The sequence below is a fragment of the Tachysurus vachellii genome, chromosome 6 (assembly GCF_030014155.1).
Source record: "Tachysurus vachellii isolate PV-2020 chromosome 6, HZAU_Pvac_v1, whole genome shotgun sequence".
NCBI classification, from domain to species: Eukaryota; Metazoa; Chordata; class Actinopteri; order Siluriformes; family Bagridae; genus Tachysurus; species Tachysurus vachellii.
The window spans coordinates 2138105-2156412 of NC_083465.1; the positions used below are offsets into that span (position 1 = coordinate 2138105).

Below are 18308 nucleotides of genomic sequence, written 5' to 3' on the forward strand. Positions count from 1 at the left end.
CTTCTGCCTTTTTTGGAAAAAAAATAATAATAATAAATAAATAAATAAACAAGCCATTGCCCTGACTGGAGATGTCACTGTTCAAAAAGTCACTCCTGATTTGTATCACTAGCCGTTTATCTCTAAAGGATGAAGACCCCATTAATGATATTAGTCATGGCATGTTTTTTTTTTTTTAAAACTATAATTTTTTCCCAAATTCTGTATTTATTCGCTGCTCTGATGCTCGCTGACATTTAAGGCATAAATACAGTACCCACGCTCTGTACTGGATGGCATTTGGATGGGAGCAAGGTCAGTTCATAAAAGTGTCTGCATTTTAAATTCTGATTTTATGGAGTTATGACGGACGTCTAGAGACATAAACGCTGTGGACGGCTTTATGAATGAGTTGCTAGGCAAGGGAATAGGAGGTGTTTATACTGTCGCGGTCTGTAGATAATGCACACATTACTCAGGAGATTTTATATGCTGTAGTGAACAGGAGGATAATAATACTGGAAACAGTTCTGTTTAGTGTTGTAGTCGGAGTTGGTCACTTTAGGTCAAAGGTTACATCAGTAATTCACGGAGAATGCGTTGATTTTTTTTTACCTCCGATGCTGACGCTAAATAAAAATCTCTTCAGAGAAAACTTCACATCAGTTAAAGGTGCAGTGCACGATGTTTGAAAGCCAATGTTGACATTTGAAATCATCAAAACAAACACGCCCCTAACCCAAATGGGTGTCACTTCTGTTTTGATAGCACCGCCTTACACATACATACGCAACCCAGGCAACTATTATGGCGGAACCTGCTGGGGCGGCTGACCGAGGGGATATTTTTATCAGTAAATGAACACAATGAGTAATACTATGGTAATACACAGTGTTTTTGTAGTACTGTGTGTTGTACCGTGAAAGGTTTAGCTCCGTGTCACGCGGAGTACGACATTCAACACCTAGTACGCGAGGCAGAGGTAACGGCAGGTATCCGCCATGTCAATGTTTCAGTCGCTTTCTGGTGATGTCAGACATGCGCACTTACTGTAACACTCTCTCTGCCACATATTGAGAAGACACGCCCCTTTATGCTCATTGGCTACACGTTTGTTTTGTTAGTCGGCCCGACTCAGTTTTCTGAAGTATTTTTCAAACATCCTGCACCTTTAATACGGAGCGCCAACTGTCGATATATATATATATATATATATATATATATATATATATATATATATATATATATATATATATATAGCTGTTGCTGTAGAAACAACATGTTAGATAATATGCAGATTACAGATTTTAATATTATATTTAAAAGTTATGTTGAAATTAACATACGAAAAGTTCTGACAATTGAGACTCCTGACAAATATGCTGAAGAAATATCTTCCCAATATCTTGTGAGAAACTGCATATAAATATCCCTGAGGATTATGGGGCGGTGAATTCTGGTAAAATGTTTGCCTTCACCATATTCAGAATCCACACTCGCATCTTTTCTTTATTTTCTATCATTTAGTTCCCAGAGTTTTTCTAAAATAAATTTTCCAGTCGTGTTTTGTCTGCGCTGTTTAAAACAAGGACTTGCTAGTAAGGGCAAAAATAAATAAATAAATAAATAAGAATTAGAGAATACACACAGATAAAACAGGTTGTGTTTTTTTCCTAGTAAAAAGTCGAGACTACAGGGAGTGCAGAATTATTAGGGAAGTTGTATTTTTGAGGATTAATTTTATTATTGAACAACAACCATGTTCTCAATGAACCCAAAAAACTCATTAATAGCAAAGCTGGATATTTTTGGAAGTAAAAATATTCAGCTGAATCAAAGCTGAATATTTTTGGAAGATCTGTGTGTGCAGGTGACTATTACTGTGCATAATTATTAGGCAACTTAACAAAAAACAAATATATACCCATTTCAATTATTTATTTTCACCAGTGAAACCAATATTACATCTCAACATTCACTAATATACATTTCTGACATTCAAAAACAAAACAAAAACAAATCAGTGACCAATATAGCCACCTTTCTTTGCAAGGACACTCAAAAGCCTGCCATCCATGGATTCTGTCAGTGTTTTGATCTGTTCACCGTCAACATTGCGTGCAGCAGCAACCACAGCCTCCCAGACACTCTTCAGAGAGGTGTACTGTTTTCCCTCCTTGTAAATCTCACATTTGATGATGGACCACAGGTTCTCTATGGGGTTCAGATCAGGTGAACAAGGAGGCCATGTCATTAGTTTTTCTTCTTTTAGACCCTTTCTTGCCAGCCACGCTGTGGAGTACTTGGACGCGTGTGATGGAGCATTGTCCTGCATGAAAATCATGTTTTTCTTGAAGGATGCAGACTTCTTCCTGTACCACTGCTTGAAGAAGGTGTCTTCCAGAAACTGGCAGTAGGACTGGGAGTTGAGCTTGACCCCATCCTCAACCCGAAAAGGCCCCACAAGCTCATCTTTGATGATACCAGCCCAAACCAGTACTCCACCTCCACCTTGCTGGCGTCTCAGTCGGACTGGAGCTCTCTGCCCTTTACCGATCCAGCCACGAGCCCATCCATCTGGCCCATCAAGACTCACTCTCATTTCATCAGTCCATAAAACCTTAGAAAAATCAGTCTTCAGATATTTCTTGGCCCAGTCTTGACGTTTCAGCTTGTGTGTCTTGTTCAGTGGTGGTCGTTTTTCAGCCTTTCTTACCTTGGCCATGTCTCTGAGTATTGCACACCTTGTGCTTTTGGGCACTCCAGTGATGTTGCAGCTCTGAAATATGGCAAAACTGGTGGCAAGTGGCATCTTGGCAGCTGCACGCTTGACTTTTCTCAGTTCATGGGCAGTTATTTTGCGCCTTGGTTTTTCCACACGCTTCTTGCGACCCTGTTGACTATTTTGAATGAAACGCTTGATTGTTCGATGATCACGCTTCAGAAGCTTGGCAATTTTAAGAGTGCTGCATCCCTCTGCAAGATATCTCACTATTTTTGACTTTTCGGAGCCTGTCAAGTCCTTCTTTTGACCCATTTTGCCAAAGGAAAGGAAGTTGCCTAATAATTATGCACACCTGATATAGGGTGTAGATGTCATTAGACCACACCCCTTCTCATTACAGAGATGCACATCACCTAATATGCTTAATTGTTTGTAGGCTTTCGAGCCTATACAGCTTGGAGTAAGACAACATGCATAAAGAGGATGATGTGGTCAAAATACTCATTTGCCTAATAATTCTGCACTCCCTGTATTATTAAATAAATTCTGCAGCTAGACTTAAACAAGCAGACTGAAAAAGACAAATATTTATAGATAAGAATACAGTACTGAGGCTGAGACCTGTGTGAGTCCTGGTTATAAAAATTCTGTTCACTGGAAGTTTTAACAATAAGGATGGTGGAAAATAATGCAATTATTGACTGCTAACTGTCTAACAGTTTAATGGACAGAGTAATAACCTGTCTCACAGGTCCGAGGTCAGGTTAAGTACACAGGGTTCAATGGTTTATTGTCATGATTAATGTGCATATGAAATCTTGTGAAATTAATTAAAAAAATGTTTTTATCTTTTTATAGTGACTATGTTACTATGTAGTTTAATACCATGAAACATCCAGGTTACTTTACTACTACTGTTATAAACTCATTAGCATTTGTGGACAAATAATTATTACTGGGAAACTTTAGTGGTGAAAACACACCGACACCAGAGACTCCTTCACTAAATGTCATTATAAAAGTCTTCTTCCAGAAATTCCACAATGAACCCAGTCTTTAATGTTTTTTCAGTTTCTGTCTCGTGAAGATTTCCGTGAAAAGGAACTCTCTCTCTCTCTCTCTCTCTCTCTCTTTCTCTCTCTCTCTAGCTCTCTCTCTCTTGCCCTCATATGCACAAACCGACCGAACCCTAGAGGTCTGAAGTGTCGGGTCTGGACAAACGTCTCTTCCGGAAGTCCTGATGCCTCGAGTCGGGCTTTTCTGCTCAAGTCACCGGCCTGTGGCTTGAATATGAATCTGAAGAAATCTCCCATCCATTCAGAGAACAAAACAGTGACATTTGAGGGGAAGGAAACATTGATTGAACGTGATTAGACTCTCTTTGAGGCAATTGAGTGATGATTGGCTATTCAAGCTTAAGAAATTTGCCTCTCAGTTTAGCATAACAGGTATGGTGTTCCACAAGCACGTGCGTTGGCATTTGTCCTCCGTAAACTTGTTAAAGCAAACAGACGAACACGGCGTTCTTATCAGTGCGCCGCAATGGGAGCAAATCAAGCGAAACACTTCACGCCATGTAATCAGCATGTGGAAGAGCGGCGTTTTAATTAGAACGTTAGACAATGCTAAACTCCAAATGCAACCGATTACGAAGCTAAGATATCAGCGCTGACGTTACAGTGGGAGAAACTTCCAGATTGTTGGGCTTTTTTCTCTAGGACATAAGGGAGATTAGCATAGATGGATAGTTCTACTGATGCTTTTATCATTACAGCTGAATTTCTGTCCTTACAGTTTTATCTCAGACTTCTACAGTACAAAGCTCTGGGTTCGTATCAGTAATGGGTTTAAACTGAAACTTTTCACAGAAGTTGTTTAATTTAGAGAGAGCTGTGAAAGCTTGAATCAGCTTGGATTTATATTAATTAGTGCCAGACGGAGGCCACGTATATATATTATATATATTTAATTAATTTTAATTAATTTAAAATACTATAACTATATTTATTGCTTTTATTTAAATGTATACTTAATTTTATATTTCTAAAGCAGCATTTTTAAAACTTTTTTCCCCTAAATCTTTGACTATTATCCAGTATTTTTTCTTTAAATAAAAATCTAGGATCTCATTATTTCTTTCGTTGAAATATTAACTTCACTTTAAAAAAATAAGAAAAAAAAATGTTTTAATAAGTGTATAATAAGTGTTTATTTTTATCCCTTTACCAACCTAAAAAGAAAAAAAGTTTCTAAAACAACAAATCCATGTTAACCTGATTTATGGTGTTAATTCTGCGGGATTTATTTCAGGGTATTTCATCCAGGATCAGATCGGATTCGTTCTGTTTTTTTTCCCTTGATATCCGATCCACCGTTTTTTATGCGGATCCATAAGACGGTGGATTTCATATCTAATAAATAATTCCTGTCATAAACAGACTGGTGCAGCTGGACTGAGGAGGAGATTGTCAGAGTTTGTTTCAGGTGAACATTTTACCATACGCTCCTGAAGCCGGTGGAAACGTGAGTCTTTTATGGTCACGTCGATTTCCTTGAACGTGGTTTAGGCAAGAAATAATTTAAGAGATCTCCTGGAAACTTTAAAAATCTATTTTAGAGATTCTCTGGGGAGGTTCACGAAGCAGCTGCATTGAGGAATAGAAGGTAGTTGGTTGATTGATTGATTGATTGATTGATTAACAGGTTTCCAGGTGCTCATAAGAAGGTCCCCAGACATCTATATACTTTATATCTGTTTATTGACCTTCCATCTTTTCATCTCCTTTCAGAAACCTTTTCATTTATTTATTACTGGGCTAAAAATCATGCCGAGATGGAGCTACTCCATGAAAATCAACTCCAACAGAGCTGCGATGAAGCAATCAGTAACCGAGGAACTTAAATAGATACTAAATAATGCATCTCCACAAAGGTTTACTTCATTGGTGGACTTTTTCCTGAGGCTCTTGATTTAAAAGCTCATCAAGTCAGAGAGGTTTTGTTGGCTTTCCGAGCAGCTACAGCTACAAACTAACCAGCTCCACCCCGTCGCCATAAGGGTTTATAACTGCACAAAGAAACAGCCTTTAGTTTACAGAAGTCGAAGGTTTCAAGAGCTATAAAGACATCCATGCTATTAAGAAAAAAAACTTTCCGGGAAATACATAAACAAACAAACTAAATAAATGCAGACACAATTTAAAATGATGTCACAACAAAAGATTTGCATACTGGCTCTTGATAGGTTGAAAGTTATGATGCGTTATATTTCAGCTGAATCCTCACACCTGATTGGTCAGAACAGTAGTTTTAGAATACACTGTTTGTTTCTATCGCTAACAGCTCAGTCCCAGAGATGAGTAATAAGAATGAGAACAACATCAAAAATGCTGTATTTAACAAGTAAAACAATTGATATTTTAATATCTTTCCTGTTAGGAGATTAATTGTATTAATTTAGAGGAATTGAGTGATTAAAACAAAAATAGTTTTATTTTTAACGCCATTATTGGCACATTTTAAATTTATCCACCTGGATGAAATAATGAAAAAGACAATTGAATTTTTTTTTAAAAGAATTCTCTTTGAAAAAAAGAAAGAAAAATAAACGAATTCAGTGCCGTTAATTATAAACCAAGGCTGAAACAGAAATTTTAAGCTGTAATCAGCTGAGACATTCATTCATTCACTCATTTTCTACCGCTTATCCGAACTACCTCGGGTCACGGGGAGCCTGTGCCGTCATCGGGCACTAAGGCAGGATACACCCTGGACGGAGTGCAAACCCATCGCAGGGCACACACACACACACACACACTCTCATTCACTCACACAATCACACACTATGGTCAATTTTCCAGAGATGCCAATCAACCTACCATGCATGTCCGGGAGGAAACCGGAGAACCCAGAGGAAACCCCTGAGGCACGGGGAGAACATGCAAACTCCACACACACACAAGGCGGAGGCGGGAATCGAACCCCCAACTCTGAGGTGTGAGGCGAACGTGCTAACCACTAAGCCACCGTGCCCCCCAGCTGAGACATGAACAACAAAATTCTAAACATTTTAGTTTTTTTCCAACATAATGAGATTTTCACCAGACTTGTAAAGATAAACTGAACACGTTTCTGCCTCACGGATATCTGCACGGCGGCGACTTGAACGTGTATAGCTGTCAGTCTCATGCAACAGAAATGCGATAAGCTCGATGCACTAAAAATCCAGTGCTTTAGACTGCAGGTGTGCGGCTGATTGCTGTACATCAAAAACTCGGTGATGTTTTTGCACCGATGCCAGACGGAAACTAAATGAATTACTGTGTCAGAAATGGATTTCTTGAGAAAAAAAAGATAGCTGGTTGGTTCTCTAGCAACATGAGGGAAAAAAAAAACAATAATCAAGGAAGTCACCTTCTTCTATATGTGTATATATGGTACATTTACTGCTTGTCAACAAGATGAGCGTCGCTCTGACAGAAAGTGCATTAGAAATCAGGATATAATTCACATTTTGATCATTAGGCCGCGAGCTGTCACGTTCCATATCTCACAGTAATTGGCCCATCTAAAACCATTACTGCAGCCTTGCATAAATATCCCATGAGTTTGAATGAGAGGAAACGTGCGCGGCTTTGGCAGACGAATTGCCGCAATCAAAATGGATTTCCTGTGTTATTCTTTCCAAATGTAAATCGTCTTTGGTAACGGCGTTCTTACAAAACTGCAACCACGGTGGCGCCGAAGGTTATCCCTATGAGCTGCATCCCAAATACACTTACACTACGCATTAGGTGTTCAGGACTCTTGCGTACAGTATGTACTTTAAAGGGGTTTAATGACGTCAGACTTGTTATTACTTACTCTAACTTTTTAGGGATTTTTACCTGATGATGTAAAATAAGACATACAGCGAGGGCTAAATTAAAAGACTTTTCTAAGACGTCTCGCCCACCGGAGTGTCGTCGGCCATCTTGAAAAATCTTTCTCGTTTAGCGACTGCTAGCTCCGCCCACTTCCGCATGGCTGTGAGCTTAAAAGCTGTACTTAAAAAATAAATAAATAATAATAATATGTTGTTGCTGTTGTAATAAGGGGCAAATATTACAGAAATTAGATCATTCCTCACCAACATACAATTTATTTATTTATTTATTTGAAGGCAGTGTTATGGCGAAGGGAAGGCAGAACCCACCTTTGCAGGCTGTATTCAGAGGATAAAGGCAACTTGTGTGTCAACAAGGGGAGGCACGGTGGCTTAGTGGTTAGCACGTTCGCCTCACACCTTCAGGGTGTGTGGAGTTTGCATGTTCTCCCCGTGCCTCGGGGGTTTCCTGAGATAGGCACAGGCTCCCTGTGACCCGAGATAGTTCGGATAAGCGGTAGAAAATGAGCGAGTGAGTGTGCCAACAAGATCATTCCAAATATTTTGTTCAGATTAAGAAACATATGAGCTGAGCATGATGTCTTTTACACACCAATAAGAATCATCAACTGGTTGTTCTAAACACATCCGTGATCTCACTTCCCCTGAGACGAGACGAGTCGTGTCCCTGCTGATGTTCCTGACGTGCGCTGTGGATGATTTTAGCGCTCTGACATTTTCCCGAGCACGTTTCACTGGTGTCCATGATAATTCCTCTGTAATATCTTTCTTACAGTCTTGACAGTTATGATTAACGTGTTATGGTATTGCACAAGCTGTGTTCTGTGAATGATCTGAATGAAGGTTAGCAATTCTGATTAGAACAACAATTAAGAGCTAATTCACCCTTTCGCTTGTACATAGGTTCTGATGGTAATTATTTCCTTCATCCTTAAACACTTCGACATTTCCATTCAATCTTTCTAAGCAAATCTTTCAGTCATCTAATTCCTACAGTATGCTAATTCCTCTCCACTCGCTTCGATTTTTCTGCTCATCCCGAGGCATCCAGACAACATGTCAGCTCCAGTTGTGTTCCTCTTTATGAAGATCATCGACCCTGTGAGGATCCTGAGGCATCTAGAGGCATCGACCCTGTGAGGATCCTGAGGCATCTAGACAATGTGCAACCTCCAGTTGTGTTCCACTTCCTTAAGATTTCAGCAGACCTTCAGTGAGAAGATTCCAAGGACAACAACCTCCTCATCATTACACAATTATCAGACTGTATCTGACTGTAGAAAGGACATTATTCATAATAACACTCGCTGATGTTTATAACAGTTTATAATCACACCCTCCAGTGTCACCCAAATAAGGATGAGGTTCCCTTTTGAGTCTGGTTCCGCTCAAGGTTTCTTCCTCTTCCACCTAAGGGAGTTTCTACTCACCGTAGACGCATCAGTCACCTCAGACTTGTTCATTAGGGCTAAATACAAACACATATAAACAGACGTCTAATATTAATCTTGATCTGTTATATAATAGTTATCTTTCTATAATAAAGCCGCTTTGAGACAATGTCCATTGTCAAAAGTGCTACACAAATAAAATTAAATTTAATTATCCATTTATAGTTGTGGAATGTTTGTGAAAAGGTTTTTCCTGCAGTCACGGCTGTTGTAGCAGCTGAAAACAGTCATTCTCTCCCTCGACCTTTTCTCTCAAAGCTAATTCGACAAGACGACAAGCACTTAAACTCCTCTGTCCTGAAAACTTTCCTGACAGAACAATAATTTGCCAAACGACTTTGAAATGCTGTGTTTGTTCGCTCTCCTGTGTGTTCACAAGGCGACATCCTTCCCTGAGGATTTCGTCGTATGATCACGCCAATGAATGAATGCTCCCCAAGCTCTATAAATCCAGTCCACAGAGGAAATACTTCTGGCTTTTGGAAAATTATCGCTTCGGTGTACAAATTCCAAAAAAATTCTCCTGGCAGATACGCGACGGATTTACCGTGTGAGTAAATATTCAAACGTTAACCTTGGGTTTAGCAGAAAGACGTATCGCAGACGAGTCGCAGGGTTTTTCATGCATTCAAAATAAATGAAAAGTGTGTAAATAATGTGAACTGCCAATAAACACGGATCCTTGCTACGAACGCGCCATTGAATCTTCCAAATCTTTGTGCGTTAAGGACTTCTCCTTATGAATAAAATACATTGGACTTATAATGAGCTAGGAATAATAATATGGCGATTTTGACAGATCAGATGAAACGCTCTATATGTATATATATATATATATATATATATATATATATATATATATATATATATATATATATATATATATAAAGCATTCATACTAGTTTCTAAATGAAATGTAATCATACGCAACACTCTTGTATAAAGGCAGAATGTGTGGATGTGAGGAATAAGATTGGACACTCACTTGGATCAGACAGAATGGAGTCTGTTTTGGGCAGAAACTGGTCACAGCGGATGCCCTGGAAGCCTTCTTTACACCTGAAGAAACCAGAAAAAAGTATTAGCATACAAGACTCAGAGTATTCATCTCCGGTTATGACTCAGTAAGCGAAGACGCCACAAACGACCCGTGAAAGGAAGCGTCGAGTGAGAAACCGTATTCATATAATATGCAAATTCGACAAATCTGGCAACCGTCAGCTAGACCAGAGTTGGTTTAAATCGTTTGCTTCTTTAAATAGATCGTAATAAAGCACATCTAGCTCTAGTGCTACATTCCCAACGCTGAATAATTTATTACTTCCACTGCGGCTGATGAAGCAGTGTTATGTGTCAGTTAACGTCATCCTCCGTGAAAATGTGACGCCGTAAGCAGATGGGTGACGGCGCAGACGGGTATCGTATGCTAAATTTTCTCCCTCATTTGCATCAGCAGTTTGGGAGTCAGGAACTGAAGAAGGGTCAATCACAGAAGGCCAGCGTCATGTGTAATATAGTCGTTCTTAAATACGGTATGCTTTAGACCACGCCCACTTTACAGTGCTGGGAATATGGAGCACAAATACCGATGAGATTCACAGAGATAATGATATAAATATGGTCAGGTGCGTTAATACACGCCAACACATAATGTGACATGAACACACGAAGGAGTCTGTGGAGCGGCTTGGTGAATCTGAGAGCGGCAGAGTAATTAAAAAAGGATCGAGTGGAGGTGGAGAAGAACGATAAAATCAGACCTCCCCGGTCATTAGGGTCAGGAGTCATCGCACTGCACTACACACTGTGCACTACAAATTACACAATAACATTACACAATACACACTGTGTATGACAATACACACTAAACAATATACACACTGTGCACTACACACTACACACTGTGATACACAATATGTATTATTGTATACAATATACGCATTGTGCACTATTCATGACACATTCTTCCCTACCCATTAAACACTATACACATAACACACTACACAATGTGCACTACACACTTTTATCTATACGTTACACACTCTAACATTACACTACAAACACTACACTATCTATTACACACTATAAACCCTACACTATCCATTCACTATCCACTACACTATCCTTCACTATCCACTCACACTACCCAACACAGTACACACTATATACTGTGAGCTACACAACAGTCAACGCTGCTCAGGTTCCTGATTTGAAACATGACATGCAGCTCTGCAGAACATATTTCTGTTACTCAGCAGCTTATACCTGTGTTTCTCTGCTTATCTTTCTCTCTCTCTTTCTTATTGTCTGTGTCTCTGTCACTCTTAATCTCGCCACCTAGTATTTTCTCCGCCTGCATGTCTCTCTCCATCTGTCTCCCTGCTGGGCATCTCATTCTATCTCATTTCTCTTCTTCTATCTTAGTCTTTCACTTGTTCAATGTCTCATGCACTCTAATACTCTCTCTCTCTCTCACTCTCTCTCTATGTTCTACCCCCGCTTCTAATTTTCTTTCTGTCATTCTCTGTCTCACACTCTGCCTCTCCATCCTCCTGTCTCACATTTTCTTTCTATCTGTCTGTCTAATTTTCATCTCTTCCATTTCTCATGCTCTCTGTATCTCTATTTCTTCTTCCTGTCTTTTTTTGTCTCTCTACATCTCATCATCTTTCTCTGTATCTCTGTCTGCTCTCTGTCTGTCAGTCTGTCTGAGTCTGTCATTAACTTTCTGTGGCACATGCTCGAAATCCTTCCCTTCTTTCTCTCATATAATGTACTTCTCACTCTCTTTCTCTCTTTTCCAATGTCTTGTGCACCATATTTTTAATTTCTGTTACTTTCTATCTTCTCTTTCTTTCTGGATTTCAAAAAACTGATAGGTCTTGTAGCTGAGTGCCTCATCTGCCACTGCCGCACTGCCTTTGGGTAAAATCCGATTGTTTCACGCAGCATGTGGCCTTCTCTTTTCTATCTCCTCATCCACACATCCACATACACAAGCTGCTCTTTCTCAAGATGGCGGGATGCATCGAGTGCTGCTCGCCTTTTTAATTAACACCAAAGTCATTAATTAACCGAAACAAACACGAGAGAGAGTGGTGAGTGCCGGAGTTGCTTCTGGAGTGAAGCATATATATATATATATATATAGATATAAAAGAGTGAGTTTTGTGCCTGGAGACGGATTAAAACGCAGCTGTCAAACTGTTGGGAATGTAAAGAGAACATGTGTGTTTAAGTATGCACCGCTAATGACTAGACTCAGTGCTGTTTATCACCATTAAAGAGCCACGTGGCTGCGTTTTACACAGTGACTGAAGGAGAATTTGGTAATAAAATGTGGCAAAATTTATGGAAAAAACAGACAACGGCCTAATTAACCAACTTGGACTTTTTGAAAATTCATGAGTAATCGCATAAGCCAGATGTATAATGTTCGTCGAAGCTTTCCCGTTAAAATCATTTATATAAAATACAACAAAATCACTTTTGTTATGGATGTCATGTGAGGTCGAGTTGATTATGTATTCATTATTACAGAATATACAGTTTTGTTGGGTGAATCGTTTATCCTCCACTTCCTTCTGATAGATGCCACTTGATGAAACCTCTAGATAAAGATCCGGAGCTTTGAAAGGAACAAGTAGAGAGATACTTTTAACCAGCTGGATAACTAGCTAGAATGTGTAGCTAGTCTATCTAGCTTTTAACTAGCTTTAATGTTTTAAGTTATATCAGTTGGTCCTCTTCTCTAGGAAGAAATAGAACGGATACTATTGTTTTCACAATACACTCACACACTCACTCATTTTCTACCGCTTATCCGAACTACCTCGGTTACCTCTCAGGCGTCATCGGGCATCAAGGCAGGATACACCCTGGACGGAGTGGCAACCCATCGCAGGGCACACACACACTCTCATTCACTCACTCACTCACACACTACGGACAATTTTCCAGAGATGCCAATCAACCTACCATGCATGTCTTTGGACCGGGGGAGGAAACCGGAGTACCCGGAGGAAACCCCTGAGGCACGGGGAGAACATGCAAACAACACACACACAAGGCGGAGGCGGGAATCGAACCCCTAACCCTGGAGGTGTGAGGCGAATGTACTAACCACTAAGCCACCGTGCCCCCCTTACACAATATAATCAGACTTAATATTACATTTCTTAAAAAATCCTGATGAAACAAAAAGCATTTTTTTCCGGAGTGAATACTTAGACACCCTGATGTGAAGGGCTAACAATGACAATTAAATATCTGATTACTCCAGAAAGGTGAGCGAGTGGCCCTGTTGATCTCATTTTCTAAAGTTGCCTTGGCATTAAATAAGACACAGGTTGCTGCCGGCCATTTGGAGGGATTTATATGCCAAAGCACTAAAAGCACAAAGAGGTCATTGATCCGTGCTGAAAACGTGACGTCGGCCAATAGCCGCTGGAACAAAACAGAGATTATGGATCGGGAAAAATTGCGTTCACAGCCATTTTCATACCTGCATCTGTTTCCGACCTGAGCAACGGGGAAGGCATTGATTTCTGACGCTGTGGAAAAGTCATCCAAAGGTCTCCTTAACCGAGTCGTCCTTCTAGCTACATTTCAACAAAAACCTGTAACTGAGTCAAGAGTAACTGAGTCATTTTATTTATTTATTTATAATGATTATAATACTATATATACTATATACTAATATTATACAGCAGAAACTAGCGAGACGTTGTGTGAACGTTGTGAGTCTTCACAGATCCCCCGTCAATTTAAAGCTGTTGAAAAGTTGGTGAATGTAAAGCTTCAGTGTGTCTCATCGACTTCAAAGAGTCTCTCAAACAAAACTACTTCTCTTTTAAGTAAAAGATTTGTTTAACGTTTGTCCGTCTGTAGGACTTACGCCGCTGTTTAAAACCCTTTGATTGCTGACTTATTTTGACTGAAAACAACACCATAACATATGAAACCTAACACCGACCCAGACAAAGCAATAATAATAAATAAAACTGTTTGAATGTATTTTGTTTTCTGTCCATACAAGAAGTGTTAACTGTTTAATGACGTCTCTCTGATATTCTCATCTTTCGCTTCACGCCACACGGTTTTGATGATAATCGAAGTAATAAGATGATCGACTAGCGCTTGTTGTGACTGTCGAGATGAGCCACAATTACAAACATGAGACGCTGACTGAAAAAGAAATAGATAATTAACTGACTCTGTATTTCGTTAGTTATTTCACCTCAATAAAATCTTGTTAAGCATCAGATAACACGACAGACATGAACGCAGGAAGCATTCGCAAATCGTTATGCCTACAAAATGTTGTAGCTCAGCTCTAGTTTCTGATTGGTCAGGTGTTGAATGGTATTCTCTAGCAGCAGACAAATGAATGTTTCTATAGTAACAATCTACGCACTGACTTCTATGTTAGATGTTCCAGATAAAACACAAAAAAAATAAACGGTAAATGTTTAGACATCTTCGTAACAGGCGGATTTACTCTTTGTGGTCTCTTAGCAACATGACTAGGTGTGTTCGCTTGTCTTTTTATTCTGGATTCTGATTGGTCAGGCGTTTTCTGTAGTAGCAGACTGTGATTGTTTTTATAGTAACAACTTTGACACAGATTTTCTTTCATCAACAGTTCAAATCTTGATAGCACTAGAGCAACTCATCGTCTTAATCATACGCTAGATTTAATAATATCACACGGAATAGATGTGACTGATATAGATATCATACAGTACCTCAAAGTGATGACATCACAGACCATTACCTCATAATCTACACACTACCTGTAGAACAGACTAACTGTGTCTCACCACGTTATCGACTCAATAGAAATATTATTCCAACCACTAAAGACAGATTCACAAATAACCTGCCTGATCTGTCTGGACTTCTTACTGTACCCTTAAACACAAACGATCTAGATGTAATGACTAACAGCATAGGCGCTATCTTCACTAGCACATTAGACACTGTTGCCCCATCCGATTACAGAAGGTTAGAGACAAAACACCTGCACCGTGGTATAATAGTCATAGCTACTCACGCCCTCAAGAGAGAAACCTGTAACCTCAAGCAAAAGTGGAGAAAAACTAAATAAAGGTTTTTAGAATTGCGTATAAGGAAAGTATGTCCAGCTATAGACAGGCTCTAAAAGCTGCTAGGGCTCTGAGCACCTGAGCAAACTCATAAAAGATAACCCGAACAATCCCAGGTTTGACCAGAGATCTGAACACACTATTCCATCACAGCTCCAGTTGGACAGCGTATACAAATTTGCTGACACGTACACAAATATCGACATAAAAATTCTTTATAGTCTCCACTTAGCACCACCTGGTGGTTTTAAAGACAAAGATCTATGACAAAGCGACAGTTTGCCCTTTGGTCATTTCTTTGTCTGAGGTTCTCTCTCTCTGTCGTTTATTTGGACACAAAATAACTTCAGAACAAACACTGAAGCTGTGGTTCACTGGGAGATTGCATTTTGGAGAGACAGGAGCTGATAGGAGAAGAGACAGCTTGCAGAGAGAAAGAGAGAGAAAGAGAAAGAGCAGTTGAGCAAGTGAGCTGTTGATGAAACTCGGCTCGATCGGCACTAAATCACCATCACAAGACGTTCTGCCTGCTAGTTTTTTTTTCTTCTCTCTTACGCCTGGACTTCTCATAAAGAAACAGTCTATGATGATTTCATTCAGAACGCAGCTACAGGGTTCACGTCATCATCAGCGTACCTGAAGTTAAATACTGAAGATTTTCTGTTCACAGTGCAATCGGTTTCTCCTTGCTGTAATTGGTGTTGAAGTTATATGTAAATGTTCAATGTGGTGTTTGTTCAAATTAGACGAGTGAAAAAAGTGGAAATTGTACAACAACCGTTAAAATATTCATTCATTCATTCATCTTCTCCGTCCAGGGTGTATCCTGCCTTGATGCCCAATGACGCCTGAGATAGGCACAGGCTCCCCGTGACCCGAGGTAGTTCGGATAAGCGGTAGACCGTTAAAATAGGAAAAGAAAAAAATAGAATGATGCAGTTATAAAAAAAATACTATATAAGTTAGGATTAAATCTTCCTCTCTCTCTCACTCTCTGTAATTCTTTCTTTTAATCCTTTTCTCTTCATGATACCACTTGGCCCAAGAAGACGAACTCGAAACTGAAGAAGCGTCGTCGAGGCACTTGAACAAAAAACTAAAATAAAATAAACACATTCCGCTTTACTGAAATCCTTATGTTTTGAAGTGACTAAATTACAGACTAATATAATTCCGTGTCGAGCCTCAGCTGGTTCCTTCGTGAATGTGAAATCATAGCCACACACATAAGAGTTCAGGATCTGGGATAATTACGGCCCGGCGTAGATGAAAGGCGGCACTCAGACGTTAAAGTCGATAACAGAAACGGGATGTCTCGAGTCTGAACGTTGGAGTAACGATGATACGTGGATCGGATCTCACGTTAGAGCGAAACGTGAATCATCCGATAATATTGCTAATAAAACTCATAAAAAGGCAAACACCTTGTGTGTGTAATTACTCCAAATTATGCCGACATATACAATGTAGAAAGGAAAAAGAAAAAAAGAAAGAAAGATGGGAGGAAAGAAGGGAGGAAAAGAGTGGAACGAATAAAGGAATTAAGGAAGGAAGGAAGGAGAGAAAGGAAGGAAGGGATAAAGGAAAGAAGGGAAAGGAAAGAAGGTAGGAAGGAAGGAGAGAAAGGAAGGAAGGGATAAAGGAAAGAAGGGAAAGGAAAGAAGGAAGGAAGGAAGGAAGGAAGGAAGGAAGGAAGGAGAGTAATTATTAAATATCGGTAATTATGTGTGTGATAGGGTGATAAGGTGGGTGGTAACTTGATAGATATTTTAGATGTTACAGCGGACAAAAGACAGACAGACAGACAGAGATAGAGGGATAGAGAGAAAGATGTCTCAGATCTGTGTGTATTGTTGATGGCATTAATGAGGTCCAGGCTGATGCAGAATTCAGACTCCATCTGGCCGTTGTGTTAGTTTAAAGCTCAAAGGAGTAAACTCCAGCAATGGTTTTTCTGCTTACTGCAGCCCTGACAGATGCCCATGGCTTACAGAGAGAGACCGAGAATCCCTCACTGTGCCAAAAGCTACACAGGGACTCATGTACCTGTATGTAATCCTTTCTTTTCTGGGCCAACTTGTACACGTTCCAGCTCTAAGAGAGGAAGAGAGAGAGAGCGTAAACCGCCTGGTGTGAACGAGTCCCTCGGTGATGATGGGGAATGGTTACTTTCATACCTGCCTCCAGCATTAAGCCACCCACCGTGACGAGCAGCTGACGCCTGCCATTCTAGATCACACACAAACAAGCGCCCAGATAAGTCCTTATTCAGCACGGTATACCAGCTGTCATTCCTGCCACTTGATATTCCACAGCGCTAAAGATGTTATAATGAAAAGCTAACGTGGCCCAAAACAACACACAATCCTGATATTTAGCAGTTTTTGGCACCTCAAGGCACCTGAGAGGATGTGAAAAGACACGTATCGGTTAAAAAAGAAAGAGAAATGTAACTGCTGTCCTGCAGTGTTGTACTTAACATTTAATAAGACACCAGAAATGTCAACAGAAATACAAGTACCTGGTTAGGTGAGGAATGAATGGATGGTTGGATGGATTGAAGGGAAAGAGAGAAGGTATTGAAGGAAGGAAAGAAGGAAGGAAGGAAGGAAGGGAAAGAGGAGTTAAGGAAGGAAGGAAGGAATAGAAAGAGAAAATTGATGGATGGATGGATGGATGGATGGAAGGAAGGGAAAGAGAGGCAGAAAGGAAGGAAGCAACTACAGAAGGGAATGCAATGATGGATGGATGGAAGGAAGGGAAAAGGAGAATGTAAGAAAGGAAGGAAGGAAGGAAGGAATTAAGGGGAAAAGGGAAAGCAATGATGGATGGATGGATGGTTGGATGGAAGGAAGGGAAAGAGAGGAGTTAAGGAAGGAAGGAAGGAAGGAAGGAAGGAATAGAAAGAGAAAATGGATGGATAGATGGATGGGAAAGAGAGGCAGAAAGGAATGAAGCAATGACAGAAGGGAATGCAATTATGGATGGATGGAAGGAAAGGAAAAAGAGGATGTAAGAAAGGAATAAAGGAAAGAAGTAAGGAAGGAAGGAACTAAGGAGAGAAGGGAAATAAATGATGATGGATGGATGGATGGATGGATGGATGGATAAATGGATGGATCAAAGGAAGGGAAAAAGAGGAACTAAGGAAGGAAGGAAGG

At 39.9% G+C, this 18308-nt stretch overlaps 1 protein-coding gene across 1 annotated transcript in view; it reads right to left on the minus strand.

The window, feature by feature from the left end:
• LOC132846622 (pro-neuregulin-3, membrane-bound isoform) overlaps positions 1-18308 on the minus strand; it is a 270076-nt gene that overhangs the window by 23839 nt on the left and 227929 nt on the right. The window contains exon 3 of the mRNA XM_060871314.1: positions 10026-10099. Within this exon, the coding sequence (XP_060727297.1) occupies positions 10026-10099 (74 nt within the window). The remainder of the gene's footprint in view (positions 1-10025; positions 10100-18308) is intronic.